The sequence below is a fragment of the Schistocerca serialis genome, chromosome 10 (genome assembly GCF_023864345.2).
Source record: "Schistocerca serialis cubense isolate TAMUIC-IGC-003099 chromosome 10, iqSchSeri2.2, whole genome shotgun sequence".
NCBI classification, from domain to species: Eukaryota; Metazoa; Arthropoda; class Insecta; order Orthoptera; family Acrididae; genus Schistocerca; species Schistocerca serialis.
Genome location: NC_064647.1, coordinates 253027738 through 253054081, shown reverse-complemented (window position 1 = coordinate 253054081; position 26344 = coordinate 253027738). Strand labels below are relative to the sequence as shown.

Sequence of the window (26344 nt, the reverse complement as noted above, 5' to 3'; positions counted from 1 at the left end):
CAAGTTGTGCCACAAACTTCTCTTCTCCCCAATCCTATTCAATACTTCCTCATTAGTTATGTGATCTACCCATCTAATCTTCAGCATTCTTCTGTAGCACCACATTTCGAAAGCTTCTATTCTCTTCTTGTCCGAACTATTTATCGTCCATGTTTCACTTCCATACATGGCTACACTCCATACGAATACTTTCAGAAATGACTTCCTGGCACTTAAATCAATACTGGATGTTAACAAATTTCTCTTCTTCAGAAACACTTTCCTTGCCATTGCCAGCCTACATTTTATATCCTCTCTACTTCGACCATCATCAGTTATTTTGCTCCCCAAATAGCAAAACTCCTTTACTACTTTAAGTGGCTCATTTCCTAATCTAATTCCCTCAGCATCACCCGACTTAATTAGACTACATTCCATTATCCTTGTTTTGCTTTTGTTGATGTTCATCTTATATCCTCCTTTCAAGACACTGTCCATTCCATTCAACTGCTCTTCCAAGTCCTTTGCTGTCTCTGACAGAATTACAATGTCATCGGCGAACCTCAAAGTTTTTATTTCTTCTCCATGAATTTTAACACCTACTCCGAATTTTTCTTTTGTTTCCTTTACTGCTTGCTCAATATACAGATTGAACAACATCGGGGAGAGGCTACAACCCTGTCTTACTCCCTTCCCAACCACTGCTTCCCTTTCATGTCCCTCGACTCTTATAACTGCCATCTGGTTTCTGTACAAATTGTAAATAGCCTTTCGCTCCCTGTATTTTACCCCTGCCACCTTTAGAATTTGAAAGAGAGTATTCCAGTCAACATTGTCAAAAGCTTTCTCTAAGTCTACAAATGCTAGAAACGTAGGTTTGCCTTTCCTTAATCTTTCTTCTAAGATAAGTCGTAATGTCAGTATTGCCTCACGTGTTCCAGTGTTTCTACGGAATCCAAACTGATCTTCCCCGAGGTTGGCTTCTACTAGTTTTTCCATTCGTCTGTAAAGAATTCGTGTTAGTATTTTGCAGCTGTGACTTATTAAGCTGATAGTTCGGTAATTTTCACATCTGTCAACACCTGCTTTCTTTGGGATTGGAATTATTATATTCTTCTTGAAGTCTGAGGGTATTTCGCCTGTTTCATACATCTTGCTCACCAGATGGTAGAGTTTTGTCAGGACTGGCTCTCCCACAGCCGTCAGTAGTTCCAATGGAATATTGTCTATTCCGGAGGCCTTGTTTCGACTCAGGTCTTTCAGTGCTCTGTCAAACTCTTCACGCAGTATCATATCTCCCATTTCATCTTCATCTACATCCTCTTCCATTTCCATAATATTGTCCTCAAGTACATCGCCCTTGTATAGACCCTCTATATACTCCTTCCACCTTTCTGCTTTCCCTTCTTTGCTTAGAACTGGGTTTCCATCTGAGCTCTTGATATTCATACAAGTCGTTCTCTTATCTCCAAAGGTCTCTTTAATTTTCCTATAGGCGGTATCTATCTTACCCCTAGTGAGATAGGCCTCTACATCCTTAACCTTGGAATGTGTGTATGTGTATTTCTGGTTGTGCCTTTGTATTTTTAATTTTATGTTGTTCTGTACTCTCACACGCAACGTCTTTTACATTGTATTTGTAAGTGTCTCCTTATTTCTACATTTTTTCCCCCAGTCTTCTGTTTTTCGCAAAAAACTCATTTGTACTGTCCACAATCTTCTGTCTTTCTTCTTCGACTAGTCACAGTTCTGTTAAGCACCATTTTCAGATGGGAGTATATACAGTAGTTAGTAACAGGAACTAAATATAACCGGTACCATTAAGTATTTCGAATTATACGTGTTCTGTCAGACTACTTTTCCATAATGCGAGTGGTAACTATTTCTGTACTCAGACTTTTGTACGTATAGAGAACATATCTTTTATCTGTTCAGTCCGTACCAGTTTTACTCGATTCTCCAAACAGTACATTCCGGTCGAATTTATCAAAAACCACCTCTAGGTGAACAAATGCGGGTTACGTTTTCCTGCTCACCTCAATTCTTCTTCTTAAAATAATTTGTACTTGTGTTACAACTTGACGGTCTGTCTGTGGCAGGTGGACGACTGCCGGCGGACGCACAACTACGACGAGTTCATCTGCACGTTCCTGTCGATGCTGGCACAGCAGGGGCAGCTGGCGGACCTCGTGCTCCAGCACCAGGTGCAGCAGCACAAGAAGTCGCCGGCACCCGCCCGCACGCTCCAGAGGTGAGGCACCCGACGCTCGACGTCTGGCACGACGTACGGCGTCGTATTCTCGAGAAGTCTTCTGGCCACTCACGTCTTTGGAACCTATTCCGTACGCTCTGACCTTCGTTAAACGTCTGCAGTGGTGCACTGTGTAGAATGCTCTCTGTAAATGTAGGACACTGTAATCTTCCTGTCATCCTCCGTCCGTGTTTAGCAGGATATCGTGTAAGAGAAAGGGGAGCTGAGTTTCACACGAAAGGTGCTGTATAAATCTCTGCCAATTTGTGGGCGGAAGCTTTTCTGTCTGGTGGAAATTTATTATATTCGAACTTGGAGTATGCCCGAAATTCTGCAGTGAACTGATGTTAGGCCAGTACTCTTATCATAATGTGGGACCGTTCTTTTACCCTTCACACGTACGAGAGTCGCTCACTCCATTTTCCAGTCGCTCGGGACTTTGCACTGGGCAAGAAATTCACGATAGTGCGATCTGAGTGAGGTACCGGTGCCGAAAGGTACTCTCTGTGAAACCGAATTGGCATTCCTGGTGATTTTTCGACTCTGTCAGTAGCTTCTCGACACTGAGGATGCCTACTTCTGTGTCTTCCTTACAGCAATCTGTGTGACGGTATGTCTGTATGATATTCCTGTCTAGATGACTTTTTAAAGTGGAATTTAAAGCTTCTGCTTTTCTTTCTTCTGTTGCCACACCAGACCAGTTGACAAATGACGAGATAGAAGCCTTTGGCCCAGTTACTCATTTTATGGACACAATTTTCTCTGGTTCTCAGTAAAATCTATCACTGAGGTTTGACAGTGGATGTTGATGTAGGCTTCAGACATTGATCTTTATATCAGTTAATTCCTACCGACTTTCGTGTGTCAACAGTACTGTGTTTGTGTTTGAACTGAGAGTGCAGCAGTCTCTACTTTTGTTAGTAAACAACAGTGGATCCTTTCCATCGTGGCAGTTAACAATGAATATAAATAAATGTAACATATTGTGCATCTATAGAAGAAAAAATCCACTACTATAAAACAACACTATTGATGGAACATTACCGAAAACAGTAACCACCATAAAATATCTTGGAATTTCTAACGGAATGAACTTAAAAGTAATATAATGTAAATGGACAGATTAAAAAATCTACATACCGAGAGGCGGCAGTGGAACACGCACACAAAAGGGTTGAACCTTTCCATCTCATCCCGTCCGGTAAATCTCCCCTGTCCCAGGGTTCTGGGTGACTTTTCTAAACTGAACCCCTTTCCCTAAACCTCTCCAGTCCTTTCCCTTCACCCCTCTCCCGTCCCCTTCAACTCTTCCACAGGAGAAGGAGCCACTGGCTCCGAAAGCTTTTGAAAGTTCAATCCTTTTGTGTTTGGTTAGTAGATTTTTTATGTCTCCATTTACATTATATTATCAATAATTGATTATTTTTGTTGAACTTAAGAGTAATGACTACATAAAATGGAGAAAAGTAAATGCCAGACAGATTTACAGGAAGAATCCTAAGGAAATGTAATTTGATTGATGCTCGAGTATCACTGATCATTATGGGACCGTTACTGAGTTGGATAAGCAACTTTTTTCGAATGATTCTACAACCTTTACGGCAGAATTTAGTGGCCGATAACAACATCCAACGATTAACTAGCATTTGATGAGGCCGATTACACTCACATCTGATAACATCATAGGCGGACTCGGTTTTGACCTCAATAGGCGCATTAGTTTTGTCGATTGCAATGAACACTCCCCTTTCTGTAGTACCTATTAACTTTTTTTTAAATATACACTTTGTGTCTTGTTAAATATTTTGGAGCCTTCTACTTCAGGTTTCATCCAGCTCTTGGTTCCGTGTATAATTTGACGATGCCATCTTTCCTGGAGAGAAATAAATTCCGGAACTTCGTTACAAATGCTTAGGTGATTTACTGTTAAAATTTTGACATTCAAAATGCCTTCATCCAGAAAAGCTCGTGTCTGTGGGAAGGGTCCCATCGGTGCAGGCTGTGAAGCAGTCATCGAAGTCGGCTGCACTGTGTTGTGCGACACACTCGACTGATCCCTCTAAGAAACAACTTCGGAACACACCTCTTGTGACCCAGTAATATCCTGGTCTCGAATGTATCAGTCAGGCCACCTCAAAATCGTGTCCTGAAATGAAATCTATTTTGTTTGAGATTTTGCCTACCACACCCAGAAAAGCTTTTCGTCGCCCTCCCAATCTCCGCAGTATCCTTGTCAGACCCTATGCTCCTTCTGCACCCATCTCCCTACACTATGGCTCCTACTTCTGTGACCATCCCCACTGCAAGACTTGGCTCTATGCACCCTCCTACCACCACCTATTCCAGCCCTGGAACTGGCAAAACATATACTATCAAAGGGAGCGCCACCTGTAGAACGACATATGTCGTGTACCGGCTGTTGCCTAAACACTGTTTGGCCTTTTACTTCGGTGTGCCTACCTCTCAGTTATTAGACAGGATGAATGGGCACAGGCAGAGGGAGTATACGGGCAACACACAATATGCTGTACAACATGACAATCGTGACCACGGCACCTGTTTCACCACGCGCGCCATCTGGATTCTCCCCCAGACACCAGTTTCTCAGAACTCCACAGGTAGCAACTAGCGCTACAACATGTCCTCGGTTCTCACCTCCCACACGGCCTTAATTTACGTTAATTCCTTCCGTCTCAGCATTTATTCACAGTAACTACTCCTTTCTTCTCTCTTTTTCAGTTTTCTGCATCATTCATTTTCTGACTTGCCTATTTTCCGCAATCCCCCGACCTGCCTCTGTTACATGCAATGCACTTAGCTTTTCACTCTTATTAACTCGTGCATGATGTTTTAGTAGTAATCTCTCGTTTTGAATATTACCCTGTCTTCCACCTTTAAGCTATCTGATTTTCAAATCTCGACCAGTGCAGCCCCGACAATCAGTCTTTCCTTCTCGTCCAATCTGACAAGTCTCCCGTGACCCAGGGTTCTGGGTGACTTTTCTGAAATGTACCCCTTTCCCTAAACCTCTCCAGTCCTTTCCCTTCACCCCTCTTCCTTCCCCTTCATCTCTTTTGCCAGGAGGAGGAGCCACTGGCTCCAAACAAAGCTCGTGTAAGTTAAATCCTTTTGTGCGCGTGTTCCCTTGCCGTCGCTTGGTGAGTAGATTTTTTATCTATCCATTTATATTCATCATCATCAGTTATCTGCTATATTAGCAGGTCCTTTGCCTCTCCATTTTCTGCAATCCATTGCTTCCTTCTTAAAGCTGCTGTATGTTGTACCGTCCACCATTTATATTATGTTATCAATAATATTATTTTTGTTGTTGTACTTGTTCATGTGTTTGACAAGGAGAGGGGTGAGTTTGATTTTTTCAAATCACCTGTACGGTGACCTAGGTTAGGGTTCCACTCATCACACACTGGTCGACCTTCGTTTACTAGTAATCACTGAAAGAGCGCTTCAGAATTTCACGTGATTGTCTATAACCTTAAATATAGTACCAATACACGGACTTGAGGGGTATGGGGTCGGTTATGGCGTATTCCTCACATTTGGAAGGTTGTGGGTTCCAATTTCCTCAGGTGCTTTGAAATTATTTATTTTCTTATCTTTACCACAATCATTTTGATCATTATTTTTATTCAATTTATTGGTTGAAATGTTATTTTCATTTTCCAATCATTATTTCACATCATTTTAATCATAATATGAACTTTTTGATTTGCTCTAATTTTTTCTTGCTTTCATTCTTCTTTCATTTGGAATATTTTTTCATGTGCTTTTTAATTATTAATTTGTATTAAACTTCAGTTTAATTTCTTCTGTTGTAAAATCTTATATTTTTGTCTATGTTTTTGCGTTCATTATTTTTATTCCCCATTTCACTTGAATTTCGTGTTACTTACAACCCCTTCTTTCATTTAAATTTTTGTCTGCTTTATTTTGACCATAGTACCACAAGAACTCGTGTTTCAAATGTTTGTATGACGATTATCATCCACAAAAATATAAATGTTGTAACAAAAAATACATTTTTGACACCATTGCACAGTCAGTATAAATACATTATTTCGTATTTCGTTTTTAATTGACAGATCAGCATTTTCTAATGGCTGAATATTATGATAGGTAAACAAAAGTGATTGATTCTACATGGAGAAAGAGTGAAACAAAGAAAAAAGTAAGAGCAAATATGGAAGTTAAAAGTTAAAACGACATGCCCAGTTCTGTCTGTGCGAACTTGCCGGATGCTACACTCTGGGAGGAGGGCAAGGCTTGCTGACTTGGGGTGACACCCATCCCCTGCTACCGGGACTGACAGGGACACTTTCACTGCCACTAAGCCCTTATTTTTCGTGGACAAGTTTGGCGAAGTGGACTCTCTGAGCGAAGTGCAGTCTGTTTTGCTGTTGTTCGTAACTCTTGCTGCAGCCCTCCCAAAATGCAGCCCTTCATTCCTGTAAGCATCTCGGTGACATCCCGGTGTCCGATCACTCCTCACTAGTTCCCGAATACGGTTCAGGGAGTCGTCTTTCATAGGGATTTTGTCCTTCAAACTGACGAAGAATCACGTGCCGATCTAGAACGACATTGTGTTCATTCTGCTCTGCATGTTCAGGAAGGCCGTAAGGACAATCACATTTATAACGATGCCTTTATTCTGGCAGCTGAATGGGGGATACTATACCGGAGAAGGTCAAGGCTACATGGTACTGTTGTGAATGAGACCGTACATCCTGTCACACGTGAGGTGTTTTCGGTGTCTACATTTCAGGCACACGTCTCCCCGCCGTACTACGAACCCTCCTTATAGGGGATGTGGATACCCACTACGAGAGGGGAGCACCGGTGTTCCACCGCCCGTGTGTGTTAATCGTCACTCTCTACTCTCACTGGATTGCCCTGTTTATAAGAAAGAAAAGAAGATACAGAGTACAAGTCCCTCGATCACTGAGGCTCGTCAGAAATACGACTGTCACTTCCTTTTCCCAGCCTCTCTCCTCCTTATTTCAGTCCTGCCCCTGCTCTCCTCTCTCCCTGCTCTTCTGAGCCCACACCTTCCCCACTGTGTGCCACTCCCCCTACACGGCTGGAGGAGTGTCTGTCTTCTTTGACACCTGCCGGTAATGGGGCCCCTTCCTCTGGCATCTCCCAGACTGGAGGCCTGCTGCCAGGACTCCTCGACCTACGAAAGTGGAGGGGGGGGGGGGGGGAGGAGGAGGAGGAGGAGGAGGAGGAGGAGGAGGAGAAGAAGAAACAACATAAGTCCCAATACAAGTCCTCTCCATTGTCTCCGGAGATGCTGTCTTCAGGCTTGTAACCTGTGTCAGACCTCTTGTTTATGGATGTCATCCTGTCCTTATTGGTGATGGATGGTGACCTGGCAACGTGACCGGCTTTGGCCCATTTGGATCCACGCTCTGTGTTTATCCGTAGGAATTGTAACAGATACTACCATTATCTTCTGGAATTACAATCCCTTATTGCTTTTTACTTCACAGCTTGTGCCATTCTCCGGGAACCTCATTTCAGTGGTGCTCACTCACCAGACCTTCACGGGTTCTGTGCTTCCTGTTGGAACCGGCAGCCAGCCCTTTGAGAGCTTCCAGTAGCCTTTCCGCATTGGTCCGTATGGGCATTGTTAGTATATCGATCCCAATTCCTGTCTCGAGAGTTTGGAGGCCCGGGAGAATTGCATTCCACAGGACTCCATATTAAGTGTCCCTATTTTTCTCATCACGAACGGAATCGTGGCATCTGTCGGACCGTTGGTCACCCGTGCTCTGCGTGTGGACGATTTACGTATCTGGGCTAGTTCTCATTCGGTGGTCTCTGTGGAGTGATAACTCCAGGGTGCCACCCATCGCACTTCCGCATGGACACTTTCACACGGTTTTCAATTCTCTCCCCATAAACCACGGGTTGTGCGTTTCTGTTGCCGTACTACGGTCCGTCCCGATCTGGAGCTCTACTTCGACGGCCTTTGCCTGACTGTGGTCCCCCTGTTCCATTTCTTGGGTCTTCTTTCAGACAACAAGCTTACCGTATTTACTCGAATCTGAGCCGCACTTTTTTTCCGGTTTATGTAATCCAAAAAATCGCCTGCGGCTTAGAATCGAGTGCAAAGTAAGTGGAAGTTCTGAAAAGTGTTGGTAGGTGCCACCACAACTAACTTCTGCCGTCGAATATATGTAGCGCTACACAGGCATGCTTTGCAGGCACAAAGATAAATACTGGCTCCAAAACCTCTGCGTCATAAAAAAAGGGGGGGGGGGGGGGTGTGTAGAAGTCGAGCTTTTTATCTCCGCCCCGAGTTTCAACCACTGCATTTTCGTACATTATCCAATGAAGTAAATACAAATTCCGTATTGTTCATCTTCAAATGTAGCAGCAATTCAGTGTACTATGAAAATCAGACTGGCAAGACTGGACTGGCAAGACTGTTCGGGATGTTTGTCAATATGGCCAACTCTATGTTCTGAATTTTTTCATACCTGTGAAAAGAGATGATTGCTAATAGGAACTTTTATGAATTATGAATCACATGCAGTATTCTCTTCACCACAAGAATAATACGAATATAAACATTTTGCCATGTATTCTTTCGTGTTTGCTGCTATCTCATTTAAATCCTGTCTGCCTAATAAACTACGAAACTAGAGTGAGACAACAGCAAACGCGGAAGAATATACATATCGTGTCATGTTTATATTCATATTATTCTTATGCCAAATAGTGATACAGTCAGAAATGAAGCACGGCAATTGACTAGATTTTTAAATCTAAGATGACTCTAATTTCTGTGCAGAATGTCATGTACTGAAGAGGCGTCTGCAAAGATTTTCAAATGGAGAAAATTTTTCACTAAACTCTCATTCAGAACATCGTCTATCATATGCAGTCTATTATTTGGTTCTTGTTGATCATTATCAAAGAAAGCAGCAGTGTAAGTAACAACAAATAGCAGTCTTTTGCGATTGTTTCGCTTATGAGACAATTCCTCTCTTCTTTTATTTATTTTTTAATTGTAACCGGCGGTAGCGCACACAAAAGCAAGCCATGCCGTGAGTGGCGACAGGCCATAAACACTCATTATCAGAATGCGACAAACAGTGCACGACACAGTACAGTAATGCATTTTCAGCTTAGAGTGACGTAAACACCTATAACAAAGAGAACGGCACTTATCAGATCAAAGAAAAATAAGCAATTAATTCAAATTGGACGAAGCACGTGAAAAAGGAAGGGTATCCGTGTATAAATACGGACAGAGTACCTGATGCATAGCAGTGGCTACCTGGTAAAGCTTAACTGCTAAGTTTACGACTCGAACCAAACTACTGCAGCTGTATCGTCATTCATTATACCTAAATTGTGTCTCATATTACAATGGACCAACTTTGTTTCGATTTGGAGGTGTGGCCTAAAACTTTTCTTTCTCCTCGAATTTCGAGTCTCAAATTTCAGATGCGGCTTAGATTCGGGAAAATATTTTTTCCTCGATTTCGAGTCTCATTTTTCTGGTGCGGCTTAGATTTGAGTGCAGCTTTGATTCGAGTAAATACGGTACTGGGTTGCCACGTATCCACCTACTGAAGACTGGCTATTTCTGTAAACTCAGTGTCCTTTGCTTCCTTGCCCACACCTCTCGGGATGCGAATTGCTCGACTCTTCTCCGCTTTCATCGGGCCTCAGTTGTCTTGTCTGGACTGTGATCGTCAAGTTTATGGCTCAGCCGCCCTGACCCGAGACCATCATCGTGGTAGCCATTTGGCCACTTGTGCCTTTTGCACTGTTCTGTGAACAGTCTTCTTGTTGGCACTGGGTTTCCTATGCCATTGGTATTTGCTCTTTCCTTCCAGCTTGTTCGGTTGACTTTGTTTGGGTGCCTGGCCACATAGGTATCCCAGGTGATGAACTCACTGATCATCTAGCTGGGGGGGAGGGGGGGGGGGGCGTGCAGCCACTTACCTCCAGTTCTACGTGACCCCTCCAGGGGCGCATTTGCAACTTTACGTCAAATCCATTTTTGCTCAGTTGCTGGACGATTCCTGAAGGACCGCCCAATGTGTAATAAACTTCGTGCAATCGAGGGGACCCCCATACGATGCATTTTTCCCCGCAACGTTCTAGGTGAGCATCTACCGTCCTCTGCCATTTTCGTATCAGCTGTACCAGGTTGACCCACGGTTTTTTCACACTGTAATGAGGCCCCCTGCTTCTGATTGCACAACTGCCCCTCATGGTGATCCCTAGTTTTTTGGACTGCCCCTACCTTTTGGCCCCTCGCATTAAACGTGCCCTTCCACCTTTCTTGTCCCGGGTGTCGGCGGATGACCCTCGCTGGATTACATCCGTCCTTATTTTTCTATACCAAAGCTGTCCTCCCATGTTTAAGTACCTGAATTTCCTGCCACAATTGGAGTCCCTCAGTTTATATTGATGTCGGTTTGGGAGGCATTCGGCTTTGCCTCTACACCAGCCAGGTTTTCCCTACCAATTTGTTTTGTCTAATCCTATGTGATGTTTTGTTTCCCTTTTCTAGTGTTTCCTTCCCCCGGGTTTTGTCCCCGTAGTGTCACAATTGTCGTACTGTGTGGGGATTGGGGTGGTCAGCAGCGGTGGTGGCGCCCAGTCGTGCTTAGTGCCCTTGCTTCATACCTGCTCTCAACCTGTGTCACCTCCCCCCTCCCCCTCCTGTTCTTTGCACTTCCTGTTGCCCCAGCATACCTTTTGCCTCTTTGTTTGCCTGTTTTACTTTCCAGTTGACTGGCCTGTGTTGTTCCTCCCTTAATTTCTGTTACCTTACATTGTGGGACCGATGACCTCGCTGTTTGTCTACCCCACCCCAGCTGACCAGCCAGCCAACCAACCATTTCATCAAAATGGGAACACAAAGATACTTTATTTTAAAGTATCACTTAAAATTGTCAGCTTAGTAGTTTGGGTGTTTATCATAACAGCTCAGTATACCAAACAATCACTAGATAGCAGAGTTAGTTTCTTTTTTTAACTCAGGAAAGATGTTTTTTCGGAAGTTTATGTCAGTGACAGAATTAAGTGCCGCAATCTAATCTTGACGAATAAAACTGGCATTGAATTTATTGAGCTAATATATACAGATTTACTGATTTCACTTTATGTATTAAAATCTTAACGACGTTGCTTTTCTTGTTTCAGTAGGTTTTGTTTATATTCTTTGCCAGGAAAACGAAGTAACTAAGTCTGCTTTGTTGTTTGGGTGCCTGATATTTGATATTTTGGTTCAGTTTTGCTTACGAATGAAAATGCATAGGAAATGGTTGTCTGTCTGAATACACCAGAAGGACTGAAAGGCAGAAGACTGTGCGGTCTCGAGACTCCGGTGAAAAATCACAAAGTGAGACTTGCTGCAGCTTGAGAAAGTCGAGCTTTAGCTTGCCCTTTCCAAATTACTTCAGAAAGTCAGGCGCAGTGTTAACGTTGCTCGAGAGTGTCACACACTATCTCACTCCTCAGAACCCTTCACTCACAGAGTCTTTAAAGTTATTTCTGTGCAATGTAACATCTTAGAAACAGAAATTTTGGTGGGAAGAGGCACAGGCAAGCGAGGTTTTATGCACTGAATCCCAGTGCATAAATTAGAACAGCATGCCACCCTCCACCTCAAAAAACTATCCAATCTCCTGGTTTCCCACCTCCGGAAAGGCAACTCACTCACCCTTCACAACCTTTCCAGCAAACCTCAACCTCCTCTCATTGCACACAAACCCAGTCTCTCCCATCTACTCAATCTCCCACTTCCAGCTCCACTCCCTCCAAAACCTCAAAATTCCGATCAACACAATCTGGAACCACAACACCCTAATTCGGTAGTTAACCTTTCCTCCAAACCTCTCTCCCAATCCGAAACCTCTGTCCTATCCAAAGGCCTCACCTTCAGCCCCACTCCCAGATTCAACCAAACAGCCCTCGTCAAAGATTTACTGTCCTACACTCGTACTCTCTGCTGGAAGTATCACTTTGCCACGAAGAAAAATGATCCTAATCCTACTCCTAATGATCTGACTCCTCAAGACACCATCCAAATTGAACCCTGCCTGGAACAGTTCCGTCCTCCGTCACAGCGGGACCCACCTCCTCTTCCTCAAAATCACCCTCTCCAAACCTTCCAGGAATTTCTGACCTCCAGCCTTGCATCTCAATCCTTCTTAAAAAACCTTAATCCTACACCCAACATCACCACTGCTGAAGCCCAGGCTATCCGTGATCTGAAGGCTGACCGATCCATCGTCATTCTTCCGGCGGACAAGGGTTCCACGACCATGGTACTTGATCGTCGGGAGTATGTGGCTGAGGGACTGCGTCAGCTTTCAGACAACACCACATACAAAGTTTGCCAAGGTAACCCCATTCCCGATGTCCAGGCAGAGCTTCAAGGAATCCTCAGAACCTTAGGCCCCCTGCAAAACCTTTCACCTGACTCCATCAACCTCTTGACCCCACCGACACCCCGCACCCCTACCTTCTACCTTCTTCCAAAAATCCACAAACCCAATCATCCCGGCCGCCCCATTGTAGCTGGTTACCAAGCCCCCACAGAACGTATCTCTGCCTACGTAGATCAACACCTTCAACCCATTACATGCAGTCTCCCATCCTTCATCAAGGACACCAACCATTTCCTTGAACGCCTGGAATCCTTACCCAATCTGTTACCCCCGGAAACCATCCGTGTAACCATTGATGCCACGTCCTTATACACAAATATTCCGCACGTCCAGGGCCTCGCTGCGATGGAGCATTTCCTTTCACGCCGATCACCTGCCACCCTACCTAAAACCTCTTTCCTCATTACCTTAGCCAGCTTCATCCTGACCCACAACTTCTTCACTTTTGAAGGCCAGACATACCAACAATTAAAGGGAACAGCCATGGGTACCAGGATGGCCCCCTCGTACGCCGACCTATTCATGGGTCGCTTAGAGGAAGCCTTCTTGGTTACCCAAGTCTGCCAACCCAAAGTTTGGTACAGATTTATTGATGACATCTTCATGATCTGGACTCACAGTGAAGAAGAACTCCAGAATTTCCTCTCCAACCTCAACTCCTTTGGTTCCATCAGATTCACCTGGTCCTACTCCAAATCCCATGCCACTTTCCTTGACGTTGACCTCCACCTGTCCAATGGCCAACTTCACACATCCGTCCACATCAAACCCACCAACAAGCAGCAGTACCTCCATTATGACAGCTGCCACCCATTCCACATCAAACGGTCCCTTCCCTACAGCCTAAGTCTTCGTGGCAAACGAATCTGCTCCAGTCCGGAATCCCTGAATCATTACACCAACAACCTGAAAACAGCTTTCGCATCCCGCAACTACCCTCCCGACCTGGTACAGAAGCAAATAACCAGAGCCACTTCCTCGTCCCCTCAAACCCAGAATCCCCCACAGAAGAACCACAAAAGTGCCCCACTTGTGACAGGATACTTTCCGGGACTGGACCAGACTCTGAATGTGGCTCTCCAGCAGGGATACGACTTCCTCAAATCCTGCCCTGAAATGAGATCCATCCTTCATGAAATCCTCCCCACTCCGCCAAGAGTGTCTTTCCGCCGTCCACCTAACCTTCGTAACCTGTTAGTTCATCCCTATGAAATCCCCAAACCACCTTCCCTACCCTCTGGCTCCTATCCTTGTAACCGCCCCCGATGCAAAACCTGTCCCATGCACCCTCCCACCACCACCTACTCCAGTCCTGTAACCCGGAAGGTGTACACAATCAAAGGCAGAGCCACGTGTGAAAGCACCCACGTGATTTACCAACTGACCTGCCTACACTGTGATGCATTCTATGTGGGAATGACCAGCAACAAACTGTCCATTCGCATGAATGGACACAGGCAGACAGTGTTTGTTGGTAATGAGGATCACCCTGTGGCTAAACATGCCTTGGTGCACAGCCAGCACATCTTGGCACAGTGTTACACCGTCCGGGTTATCTGGATACTTCCCACCAACACCAACCTATCCGAACTCCGGAGATGGGAACTTGCCCTTCAGTATATCCTCTCTTCTCGTCATCCGCCAGGCCTCAACCTCCGCTAATTTCAAGTTGCCGCCACTCATATCTCACCTGTCTTTCAACAACTTCTTTGCCTCTACACTTCTGCCTCGACTGACATCTCTGCCCAAACTCTTTGTCTTTAAATATGTCTGCTTGTGTCTGTATGTGTGGATGGATATGTGCGTGTGTGCTAGTGTATACCTGTCCTTTTTTCCCCCTAAGGTAAGTCTTTCCGCTCCCGGGATTGGAATGACTCCTTACCCTCTCCCTTAAAACCCACTTCCTTTCGTCTTCCCCTCTCCTTCCCTCTTTCCTGATGAGGCAACAGTTTGTTGCGAAAGCTTGAATTTTGTGTGTATGTTTGTGTTTGTTTGTGTGTCTATCGACCTGCCAGCGCTTTTGTTCGGTAAGTCACCTCATCTTTGTTTTTTATATATATATATATATATATATATATATATATATATATATATATATATATATATATAATTTTTCTATACTGTTTGCTCGCTTGCGGAGCGTGTCAGTAGAGGAGGCATTGTAATATATATATATATATATATATATATATATATATAGTTATAATAGAGGGAAACATTCCACGTAGGAAATATATATCTAAAAACAAAGATGATGTGACTTACCAAATGAAAGTGCTGGCAGGTCGACAGACACACAAACAAACACAAACATACACACAAAATTCTAGCTTTCGCAACCAACGGTTGCCTCGTCAGGAAAGAGGGAAGGAGAGGGAAAGATGAAAGGATTTGGGTTTTAAGGGAGAGGGTAAGGAGTCATTCCAGTCCCGGGAGCGGAAAGACTTACCTTAGGGGGAAAAAAGGACGGGTGATGTCTGCTTGTGTCTGTATATGTGTGGATGGATATGTGTGTGTGTGCGAGTGTATACCCGTCCTTTTTTCCCCCTAAGGTAAGTCTTTCCGCTCCCGGGACTGGAATGACTCCTTACCCTCTCCCTTAAAACCCAAATCCTTTCATCTTTCCCTCTCCTTCCCTCTTTCCTGACGAGGCAACCGTTGGTTGCGAAAGCTAGAATTTTGTGTGTATGTTTGTGTTTGTTTGTGTGTCTGTCGACCTGCCAGCACTTTCATTTGGTAAGTCACATCATCTTTGTTTTTAGGAAACATTCCACGTGGGAAAAATTATATATAAAAACAAAGATGAGGTGACTTACCGAACAAAAACGCTGGCAGGTCGATAGACACACAAACATACACACAAAATTCAAGCTTTCGCAACAAATTGTTGCCTCATCAGGAAAGAGGGAAGGAGAGGGGAAGACGAAAGGAAGTGGGTTTTAAAGGAGAGGGTAAGGAGTCATTCCAATCCAGGGAGCGGAAAGACTTACCTTAGGGGGAAAAAAGGACAGGTATACACTCGCACACACGCACATATCCATCCACACATACAGACATATTGAAATATGTCTGCTTGTGTCTGTATGTGTGGATGGATATGTGCGAGTGTATACCTGTCCTTTTTTTCCCCTAAGGTAAGTCTTTCCGCTCCCGGGATTGGAATGACTCCTTACCCTCTCCTTTAAAACCCACTTCCTTTCGTCTTCCCCTCTCCTTCCCTCTTTCCTGATGAGGCAACAATTTGTTGCGAAAGCTTGAATTTTGTGTGTATGTTTGTGTTTGTTTGTGTGTCTATCGACCTGCCAGCGTTTTTGTTCGGTAAGTCACCTCATCTTTGTTTATATATATATATATATATATATATATATATATATATATATATATATCCCACGTGGAATGTTTCCCTCTATTTTATTCATATATATATATATATATATATATATATATATATATATATATATATATATATATATATATATATATATATGAGAAAATAAGAAATTTACATATTACAAAAAATATTTCTGTGCACAATGCTCTTTGCATATCAGTCTTTGTATACAGTCTTTTTGGTGTGTATCTTCTTTAGGAGTCATAACATTAATGTCTTTGAATTGCAGCGTATTATCGTTGCTTAGCACAGCGTTTGAATTCAGCTCACATGATTCGTGTTTACAATGGAATTAATTCGAACAATAAATGTTTCTATTATATTGCTCCAATGTCTTTAAACATAGTATCGGATTCTGAGTGTGTATGTACTGCCTGGATCTCTTGCGTGTGACTTGAAGAAAATCCAAAATTTGTTCAATTTGTCAACACGAAATTGTGATCTCCAGCAGTCGAATTTTGGTGGCGTCTACCAGGGTATAAATGGTCAATGAGGGCACAGGAAACACCTCACTGCCTACGACAGGTGATGAGCTTGTCTTTTACACCAACCTGAAGACCTGCCGGCTTCCACAACACCATACACTTCAAAGCATATTGACACTACGTAAATATTGCTTGACCAGTGTTCCATCACGTTGGTTTCTTCTTTGCATTTTCAGTTCCATTTATATGAATCATGTGCTACATGCACAAGTCCTTTGCAGCTCATTAACATCTCCTTAAAATACATTTCTTGATATAGTAAGTACATAAATATACAAATATTTACAATTAATCATTACATGAGATAGTTACATTGTTGTCATATACTACATATACAGAATTAAATGAAAAATATAGTAATTTTTTTACGTTACATTCAATATCATTGTGCTGATGTGTGAATTACATTACATTCAGATTGAAATATAAATTTTATTTATTTTATTTGTTAACTCTTTTTTTTTCGTTACGCTTGCAACATTTGAAGATAATTGTGGCAACTCGCTAGAATATTCAACTTAAAATTCATCTTGCCTCCTGGAATAAAATTTACACATATTTCAAGCTTCAAGACAGCCCTCTGTAGGAGGATAGGTTCATGGGATGGTTGCTAACTACTTCATAAATACTAGTAAAGTCATCTCCTACAGTGGACTACACAAAATAAAATATGATAAATAAAATACATGTTAACTTAATATAACGTAAAAGTTCCTATAGCCTACCTAATACCGTTTCTAAGTGTGGTGTCCCCACTATTGCTGTTTCTAAGAGTGGTACCCCTCTATTACCGTTTCTAAGAGTGGTGCCCCTCTAAATATCTTAGGATCCTACAAGTATGTACATCAGTGTGGTAAGTATATATATATATATATAGTTCAAGTCAATCATGTTCCTGTAAAGTTTGTGTAGTTCATCTCCTTCCTTTCATGAGTATCAAGCAATATAAATAATTGTTTTACTTAATAAATAAATAAATCTTCTTAGATAATTGCTGATGCGTTCCATGCTGTATATCCATTCTCTATTTACCTTGTGGTACCTGTAAAATTCTATTCATAAATAAATATGTGTGTATGTCTCTCCATACTGTCAGATAATCACGAATTATATAATGTCAGATATTTCATCAACATGTATAAATTTTTCTAAGGAAGGGATGAGAGTATGAGCCACAACAGAGGACTGACGTTTTGTTTTCTCCTTATTCTCCTTTCTATTTAATGGTGCATCAGTTCAGTTCAGTAGATGAGCTTTAATTGTGTCATTAGATGATTGCTAAATATGTTCTCTTAAATAATTCTTCCAATCTGAAGTGTCAAGCCTACACAACTCCAAAAATTTCATTACAAGTTTCCATTAGATTAGTGTTAAAGTGTTATAGATTTAAATCTTCTGGTATATTTCCAACAGTGGCTGCTGTAAATAATTCTTTCCACATAAATCTATACTTTCACCTTTAGTTATAAGAATATATAAGACACCACATAAGTTATTATCTCAGGCATACCAATCTTTCAATAAATAATATTCTTTCCACTACTTTCATTCTGTATTCCATGAGTACATGTGATATAGCGTTCAAATCTAGTTTCTCTCCTCTCAACATATTCTCAATTACTCATAACATTCTATATTTTCCTCTTATTCATCACCACTTACTTTTTACTTCAACAACAACAACAATAATAATACTAATAATAATAATAATAATAATAATACCATTTTCTCATCTTATATACCATTTACTTCTCTCCGTATTACTATTTGTCCTCTTGTTAAGCTAAAATTACATTCACTCATCTCATTCAGTCACTCACATCACTCATATCAACATTACTATTATCACATGCCTCCTAAAGAAAATAATTCTGTTCGGTTCTCTGCCTCCTCTAATGTGCATATGCCTCCTCTAATGTGTATATGCCTCAATAGCAACTCCTCTTATAACCAAATCTCTTATTAGCTATTGGATGGTTCACATTGCTTTCTAGACTTACCTGCATTCATTAGATTGTAAGCATCTGTATAACTTAAATGTAGGCTCATCATAACTGTATATCATATTAATTATCTTCTCCTCAGTAGCTAACATTTTACTGTATGTATTTTTTCAAATGTCTGTGTGGATGTAGACCTCTGGGTTTATGTGTTAATGGATATTCTAATGAATAACAGCCAGGGTGTGGAATATTTGCAATTCGTTATGGTCCAGAGTATAAGATCTGCCATTTCCTGTTTAAATGTTTCAGTTTTGTGGGTTTAGGATGTGTTCTTAGTAAAACTAACTCATCAACTTGAAATGTTTGTGCTTTCCTGACACCTCTGTCATATTTCTGCTTTCTTTCCATAGCTTTGTCACATAATGTTGTGTAAGCTTGTCTTACCTTTTCTTCTAAACTAACATGATTTGTTGTTGCTGTAAATTTCGGGAGAGGGTCTGTCCATTCATTTCTTTCTGTTTTATCCATAATTAATTCAGTTGGTGTGTATCCAGTAGAAATGTGAGTTAAATTGTTCACTATTTGTTCAAATGGTGCTAGGTATTCTACCCATTTTGTGTGCTTCTCTGGTGTGTGTGTTCTCATAAACTGTCCAAATTCTCGAAATGTTCTTTCTACTGGGTTACCTGCTGCATGAAATCTTGAAATTAAAATATGTTTAACATTCTGTTCATCAATAAATGTCTTCCATTTTAAACTGGTAAAATATGCTGCATTATCCGTGATCATAACTTCAGGTTTTCCTATTCTTACAAAATAATCTGTTAATAGACGTCTGGTAATAGCTGTGGTAGAAACTGAACGTAAAGCATATAATTTTAAATACTTTGTGAAAACATCTAACACAGCAAGGATGTATTTCATTCCTCCACGTGCTTGTGGATAGGGTCCTGCAATATCTAAAGAAATTAGCTGTAATGGCCTCTTAGGTGTGATTGGGTGCAATTCATTCTTCCCGGGTTCGATTCCCGGCGGGGTCAGGGATTTTCTCTGCCTCGTGATGGCAGGGTGTTGTGTGCTGTCCTTAGGTTAGTTAGGTTTAAGTAGTTCTAAGTTCTAGGGGACTGATGACCATCGATGTTAAGTCCCATACTGCTCAGAGCCATTTTTTGCAATTCATTCATGCTTGTGCGATTAGAATATTTGGCTTTCTGACATATGATGCATTTCCTAATATTACTCAATACTCTTCGCCTTAAATTTGGAAAATAGCAATATTGTATAATCTTATCTGTACATTTGGTTACACCATAGTGTCCCCAAGTTCTGTGTGTAAATAAAATAAAATCAACATGAGCTTCAGGTAAGCAAACACACCAATGCTGTGATTCAGGGTTTCGTCGGTGAAATAATACTTCTTTGTGTAACGTGTAATATTTTTCAAGATGTGGGTCTGTTCCTGCACATAATTTATTCTTTATCTGGATCCACCTGGGATCATTGTCCTGCAATATGGCTAACTTCCTACACATGTTTTTGTAGTAAGGTGCAAATGTACCATCATACATCAGTAAAATTTTGAAATCTGATGTTTGTTCTGTCACATCTGAAAATTCTTGTAGGCCTTGTGGCAAACGAGATAGAGCATCGGCTATAATGTTGGATTCTCCTTTTATATATATAATATCAAAATTATGTTCTTGTAGTGATGCACACCAGCGTGCAAGACGTGGATGTAATAACTTGCATGATAGCAGGAAAGAAAGAGCTTGATGATCAGTATAAAGCTTAGTATGTTTTCCCCATAGAAAGTAGCGAAACTTGTGAAACGCCCATACTATGGCAAGTGTTTCGCGCTCGGTCACTGAATATGACTTTTCGCATTCAGTGAGCGTGCGGCTAGCAAAACTTATAGGTTTGATGACTGTTCGTTCATCTTCTACATGAATTTGGAATAAAAATGCTCCGAGCCCATAGGAACTTGCATCTGTTACTAGGCAAAAGTCTGACGTCATGTCAGGATGACATAACAACGGCGCATTAACTAAAGCATTCTTAATCGCTTCAAAATCTGTCTGACAGAACTCTGTCCATTTCCAAATATTATTTCTTTTGAGTAAAGATAGAAGATGTGGACTGTTAAGAAGGTGGTAGGGTACAAATTTCCTGAAGAATGAAGATAGACCAAGAAAGGCTTTGAGTTGTTTACGATTCTGTGGGGATGGAAAATTCTTTATTGCATCAATTTTTCTTGAGTCTGGATAAATGCCTTCAGTTGATATGATGTGACCAAGGAATTTGATTTCTCTCCTCCCTAATTCGTCTTTGATAAATTGATAGTGACACCTGTGTCAGAAAATTTAGTCAGAAGTTGCTTCAAAAGATTTACATGTTCTTCCCAAGTAGTGGTGGCAATGACAATGTCGTCAACATAAACTGTGATTTGCGATAACAATTGTGGTCCAAGAACAGCATCTAAGGCTTCAATAAATACTCCAGCACTCACTCGTAGACCAAAGGGTAGAACACAAAATTGATAACTACGTCCCTCACATAGAAATGCAGTGTATTTACGACTGTTTTTATGGAGGTTCATCTGCCAAAATGATGAACGGAGGTCGATATTGGTTAAATACTGTACATCATGAAATTTTAAAAGCTGTTCTTCCAAATTAATAGGTCGTGTGTTGATTGGGATTATAACTTTGTTAATTTCTCGTGCATCCAGCACTAACCTTACACTACCATCCTCTTTATTAACTGCTAGGATCAGACTGCAATATGGTGAATGTGACCTTTCAATGATACCCCAAGCTTGCATTTTTTCAATCTCTTTCAAAACTGCGGGTTTCTTTGACCAAGGAATATTATAATATGTTCTACAGTATGTTTTGTGTGGTTTAACATCCATCTCATAAGTATAGCCTCTAATAATTCCAGGTTTCTCCACAAATACCTCAGCAAATTGCTGCAAAACTTCAAGTAATTCAAGTTGTTGTTCCTTCGTCAGATATTCAGATTCTGTGCATTTCTCATATAAATCATTAGGTTTAATTCCCTGAGATACAGCTTCATTAAAAGTTAAATCACATATGTTTATTGCTGGTGGATACACAAAATGTAACTGTTCAAATTTACCTTGTTTACTGTTTAAGTTTTTACCCTGTGTTAACTCTATTGTCAGTTGTTGTTGGTTTACGGTTAAATGACATTTCCCTTTTCCTAAATCTATGATTGCTTGATATTCATTCAAAAAGTCAATGCCTAATATGCAATGCATAACTAATTTGTCTACTACCAGAAAACTGTAATTGAGTGGTATATTTGAAAATGTGAAGTTAATTAGCACTTGAAATTACACATTCTTTGATTTGTTACTGGTGGCACTTATAATGTGACAATTCTGTACTGGCAATGTTTGTATGTTCATTATTTGTTTGAGTTCATTATATAAGGACATTGAAATGACACTTGCTGCTGCTCCTGTATCTAACATTACTTCCACTTCATAACTACCAATCATAACTCGTGTTATAGCCTGAATAATCTTCTTTGTTTTACTGGTACTATTAAAATCTACATCCTGATATAATTCTTTTTCTATTTTCTTACTGTCATCATATCGGAGAAAACAAATCATCGGTTCCGTTGCGCTCTGCTCCCTATTGACCGTAACTCGAGCGCTTAGCTCGGTCGTCGTTCGTTTTCCGGCAAATTCGGTTGTTGCTGCGGGTTGGGTTCATTGCCCAACTCAATAATATTTACATTTCTATATAATAGAGGGAAACATTCCACGTGGTAAAAATTATATATAAAAACAAAGATGAGGTGACTTACCGAACGAAAGTGCTGGCAGGTCGATAGACACACAAACAAACACAAACATACACACAAAATTCAAGCTTTCGCAACAAACTGTTGCCTCATCAGGAAAGAGGGAAGGAGAGGGGAAGACGAAAGGAAGTGGGTTTTAAGGGAGAGGGTAAGGAGTCATTCCAATCCCGGGAGCGGAAAGACTTACCTTAGGGGGAAAAAAAGGACAGGTATACACTCGCACACACGCACATATCCATCCACACATACAGACACAAGCAGACAAGCTCCCGGGATTGGAATGACTCCTTACCCTCTCCCTTAAAACCCACTTCCTTTCGTCTTCCCCTCTCCTTCCCTCTTTCCTGATGAGGCAACAGTTTGTTGCGAAAGCTTGAATTTTGTGTGTATGTTTGTGTTTGTTTGTGTGTCTATCGACCTGCCAGCGCTTTCGTTCGGTAAGCCACCTCATCTTTGTTTATATATATAATATTTACATTTCTGTCGCACGTCACCCAAGTATCAGCTGTTTGGTTGTTGACATTACCCCGCGTCGCATTGGCAGTTCCGTTAGGTGCAAATTGAGGGTTGCTGTATTGCATGTGTCGTGGCGGTTGTCCATTGTGATTTCCCCATACATTATTTCGCCCATGACTGTAACTGGTATTGTCATTACTGTTATTCCTGCAATACATGTTTGGATGTTGTTTCTCTGAAAATATCCTGGATGGTACCTGTTATCCTCTCTCCTTTGATCTCTATAATTTCGGTTCCTTCTTCTGTTGTTATTTTGAATATAACTGTTATTGTTCTGATTGTAATTACTGTTCGGATAACCATTATAGTAATAATTACTGTTTCCTTGCCAATGCTGTGAGTTGTTTCTCCTAATATTGAATGGATTTGTCCCAGTGTAGTGTGAATTGTTTCTTTGAGTGTTTTGTTGTGGTGTTGGAGGCGGATTCCAATAGCCTCTGTCATTTCTGTTGTGCGTACGCGAATTGCTTGGATGGATCGGATACAATTGATTGAAATTCCTGATCTCATCTCTGTAAACAACATCTATCTCATCAACATATCTGAAAAAATTCTTTATGTTGTCCTCGGACACTCCTATTAATTTATCACGGTAAGGAAATGGTAAGTGGCCTTTAAGTGTACTAATTACATCTGGTAAATCTGCTGGTTTTGTCCAATATAATGTTTTGTCTAGGTAGCGTTCAAAGTATTGACGTAAAGTCTCTTTCTTCGGGTTGTAAATTTCTGGATTGTATACTTCTCGTTTTAAACTTTGCTGTTCTGTGATCGACCAGAATTCCTCAAGAAATGCTTGTTCAAACTGTTCAAATGTTAAACATCGTCTTTTAATTGCTGCTCCCCACTTAGCTGCTCTTCCACGTAACAAATTTGTAACATATCGAATTTTGTCGGCTTCTAACCAATGTCTCGGGAAAATACCATCAAAAGAGCGGATGAAAACAATCGGATGCACTTTGTCTTTCTCATCACATGAAAATGTCTGAAAGTATCCATGTCGTACTAATGTTTCATCAGCTACTCCCGATGGTATTATGGGTCCTGTATTTTGTCTCAAACTGTGCATAGTATGTGGTGATGTCTGATAGTAATTTTGATCTTGTGGTAGCATTGAAAATGGTTCATTGGGATTTGTATCACTCATTGGTAATTCTATTTTCGGCTGTGTGCTGGGTCTAGCATTATTATGATTCTCATTTATGTTTTGGTTGTCTGTTATGGGTTTTGGTATCACTGACGAACTTGGTATTACATTCTCTTTAGGTTTACGTACCTCTTTCTGAATATTATCTGTTTCTCCCTTTACTTGTTCCTTTGTCTTATCTAAAATGATCTGTGTCATTGTCTCAAACTTCTCATCTAAATAATCATCACATAATTTGCATTCATGTACAAGTTTTTCTGCTAGAGTTGTGTCATTCTTTAAAGATGCTACATCTGCTCTGTCTTCAAGCTTTTCTAACTTTTCCTGTAAGGATTTCTGCTCCAATGTTACATCATTTAATCTGTCTGAAAGGTCTGTAATCGTCAGGTCTAAGTGTTCTTGGTTTGTTTTTATGGAATTGTGTGACTGTTGTAATTCGTCAACTTGGGTACTGGTTTTCTGTTGTTCAAAAACTACTGTTAACAATTTCTCATTACATCGTTGTAAGTCAGTTTTTGTCTCATCACTGAAAAGTCAGTAAATTTCCTTCCAAGACTACTGGTGGTTTCCGTCAAGTCAGCAATTTGTCTCGATTGTTTTTCAAAATTTTGTTTTATGTCCTGTGTCAGTTCATCGAATTTAGTGTCAAATTTCCCAATGTCACGTTTTAAATTGTCATTTTTCTCGTCTAAAGCGTCAAATCTTTTGTCTAAAGTGTCAAATTTTCTGTTTTGGTCACCAAGTAACTTCTGAATCTGGTTGAGCATGTCAGAGTCCTGAGTCTTAGTTTCGTCATTTTTTCGTGTCTGATTGATGTCTGGTTCTGAAGTTGACGTTGTCAATGTCACGTTTTGTCGCGTAGTACTCACTCTCCATTCGCCTGTATATCTGTTTAAATATAGGGGTTGTTGTCTTAATCGATCCACTAAAATTATGTCTTGAACATCCTCCCTATTAAGTTCAATATTCATTTGACTGTCGGACATGTTTTGCAATGTGTCACTTTCACTAAGCTCGTCCGCGGAAACAATTTCTACGCGTCTAGCGTCCATCTTGCGATTTTCATAATTAATTGCAAATAAAATTTTCCAATGGTAAAAAAAAATTTTTAAATATGATATGTTGAAATCTGAAATTTCTCTTATGGAAATGGATATTTCTATATGATTTCCAATTAGAAATTGAATTATTAAATTGGCACTGAAATTTCCCTCTCACAGATAAATGACTGTGAATATGCTCTTCACTTATCATTCGCAATAATAGTAGTAAATCAATATTAACTACAATTTGAAAAAATAATTTCGAAATAAATGGATCGGAATAAAGGAAGTACAGATGGCTGCTTGAAACTGGAAAAAATGTAAATTTCTGTACTCACCACTTTTTTTTTTTTTTTCAGCCTTATGTTGCAAATGTAGCATCAAATATACAGTTTTCAATCCAAAATTTTTCTTTCGCATCCATGCAAATTATTTTATGGAACGTTATCCTTTTCCCCCTTTTTTTTTTTTTTTTACCAAATTAATTTCCTCAACATGAAAATGAAAATTAACACGAATTAATAACAGGGAAAACAATATTGTTGTAAATTTCATGCACGTAACATTACAATTGAAATGAATTAGACTTAGTCCAAATTCATTTTCTGATGCTATTAAGTGGTTAAAATTAGATAAAATGTCCAAAATTTATAATAACTGCTCTTGTATCAAATCCAAACTGCACTTGTATCAAATCCGAAGATTGCAAGTCCTATCACCAGGACGCCAATTGTAGTGTTACCTTTTATTATCTTCTCCTCATTAGCTATTGAAACAACATCGCTTTGTAATGTAATTTTAATTTTCACCAAAAGCACATTCAACACATTGCGGAAAAATACACGTCTTTCGTATCAAGACAAGAGAGAGAGAGACATCCATTAGTTCTTAAAAACAAAAAAAACCTACGCAAAAGTAAAAAAAAAAGAACAAAATTATTTATAAAATCGGTCGCTGGCGCAGCGCTGTTCTGCGTGCGCGATCGTAAATTATAACTTTGCGGAAGTCAAAGTACCATTACAACTTGTACGAAGCCTCTGGGGCCACTGTAAACAAATATCTGAACAACGCCTGGTTTCTCAGCTTGTTAATAACAAGATCAGTCCATACGTGGCCCGAGGTGCCGTCCCACAGTGTTAATATTGGCTCTTCAGCAGAAATGTTTGATGAGCACAAAATTAACTCATTTGTAAAGTAGTCGGATGTTTAAAGCTATCTTATATATGCGAGTTCAATTCTTTAAAGAATGGGAGTTGACTGGTATGTTATTGACTGAAACGGAGCGTCTGTTTTCTGAAACCTTTCTTCTGTAGGTTTCCTCA

At 40.6% G+C, this 26344-nt stretch overlaps 1 protein-coding gene across 3 annotated transcripts in view; it reads left to right on the top strand.

Annotated features, from left to right (window-relative positions):
• Positions 1-26344, top strand: part of LOC126425308 (ubiquitin carboxyl-terminal hydrolase calypso) — a 225510-nt gene that overhangs the window by 188350 nt on the left and 10816 nt on the right. For all 3 annotated transcript variants that reach the window (XM_050088288.1, XM_050088287.1, XM_050088286.1), the window contains one exon: positions 2079-2230. In XM_050088288.1, the coding sequence (XP_049944245.1) occupies positions 2079-2230 (152 nt within the window). The remainder of the gene's footprint in view (positions 1-2078; positions 2231-26344) is intronic.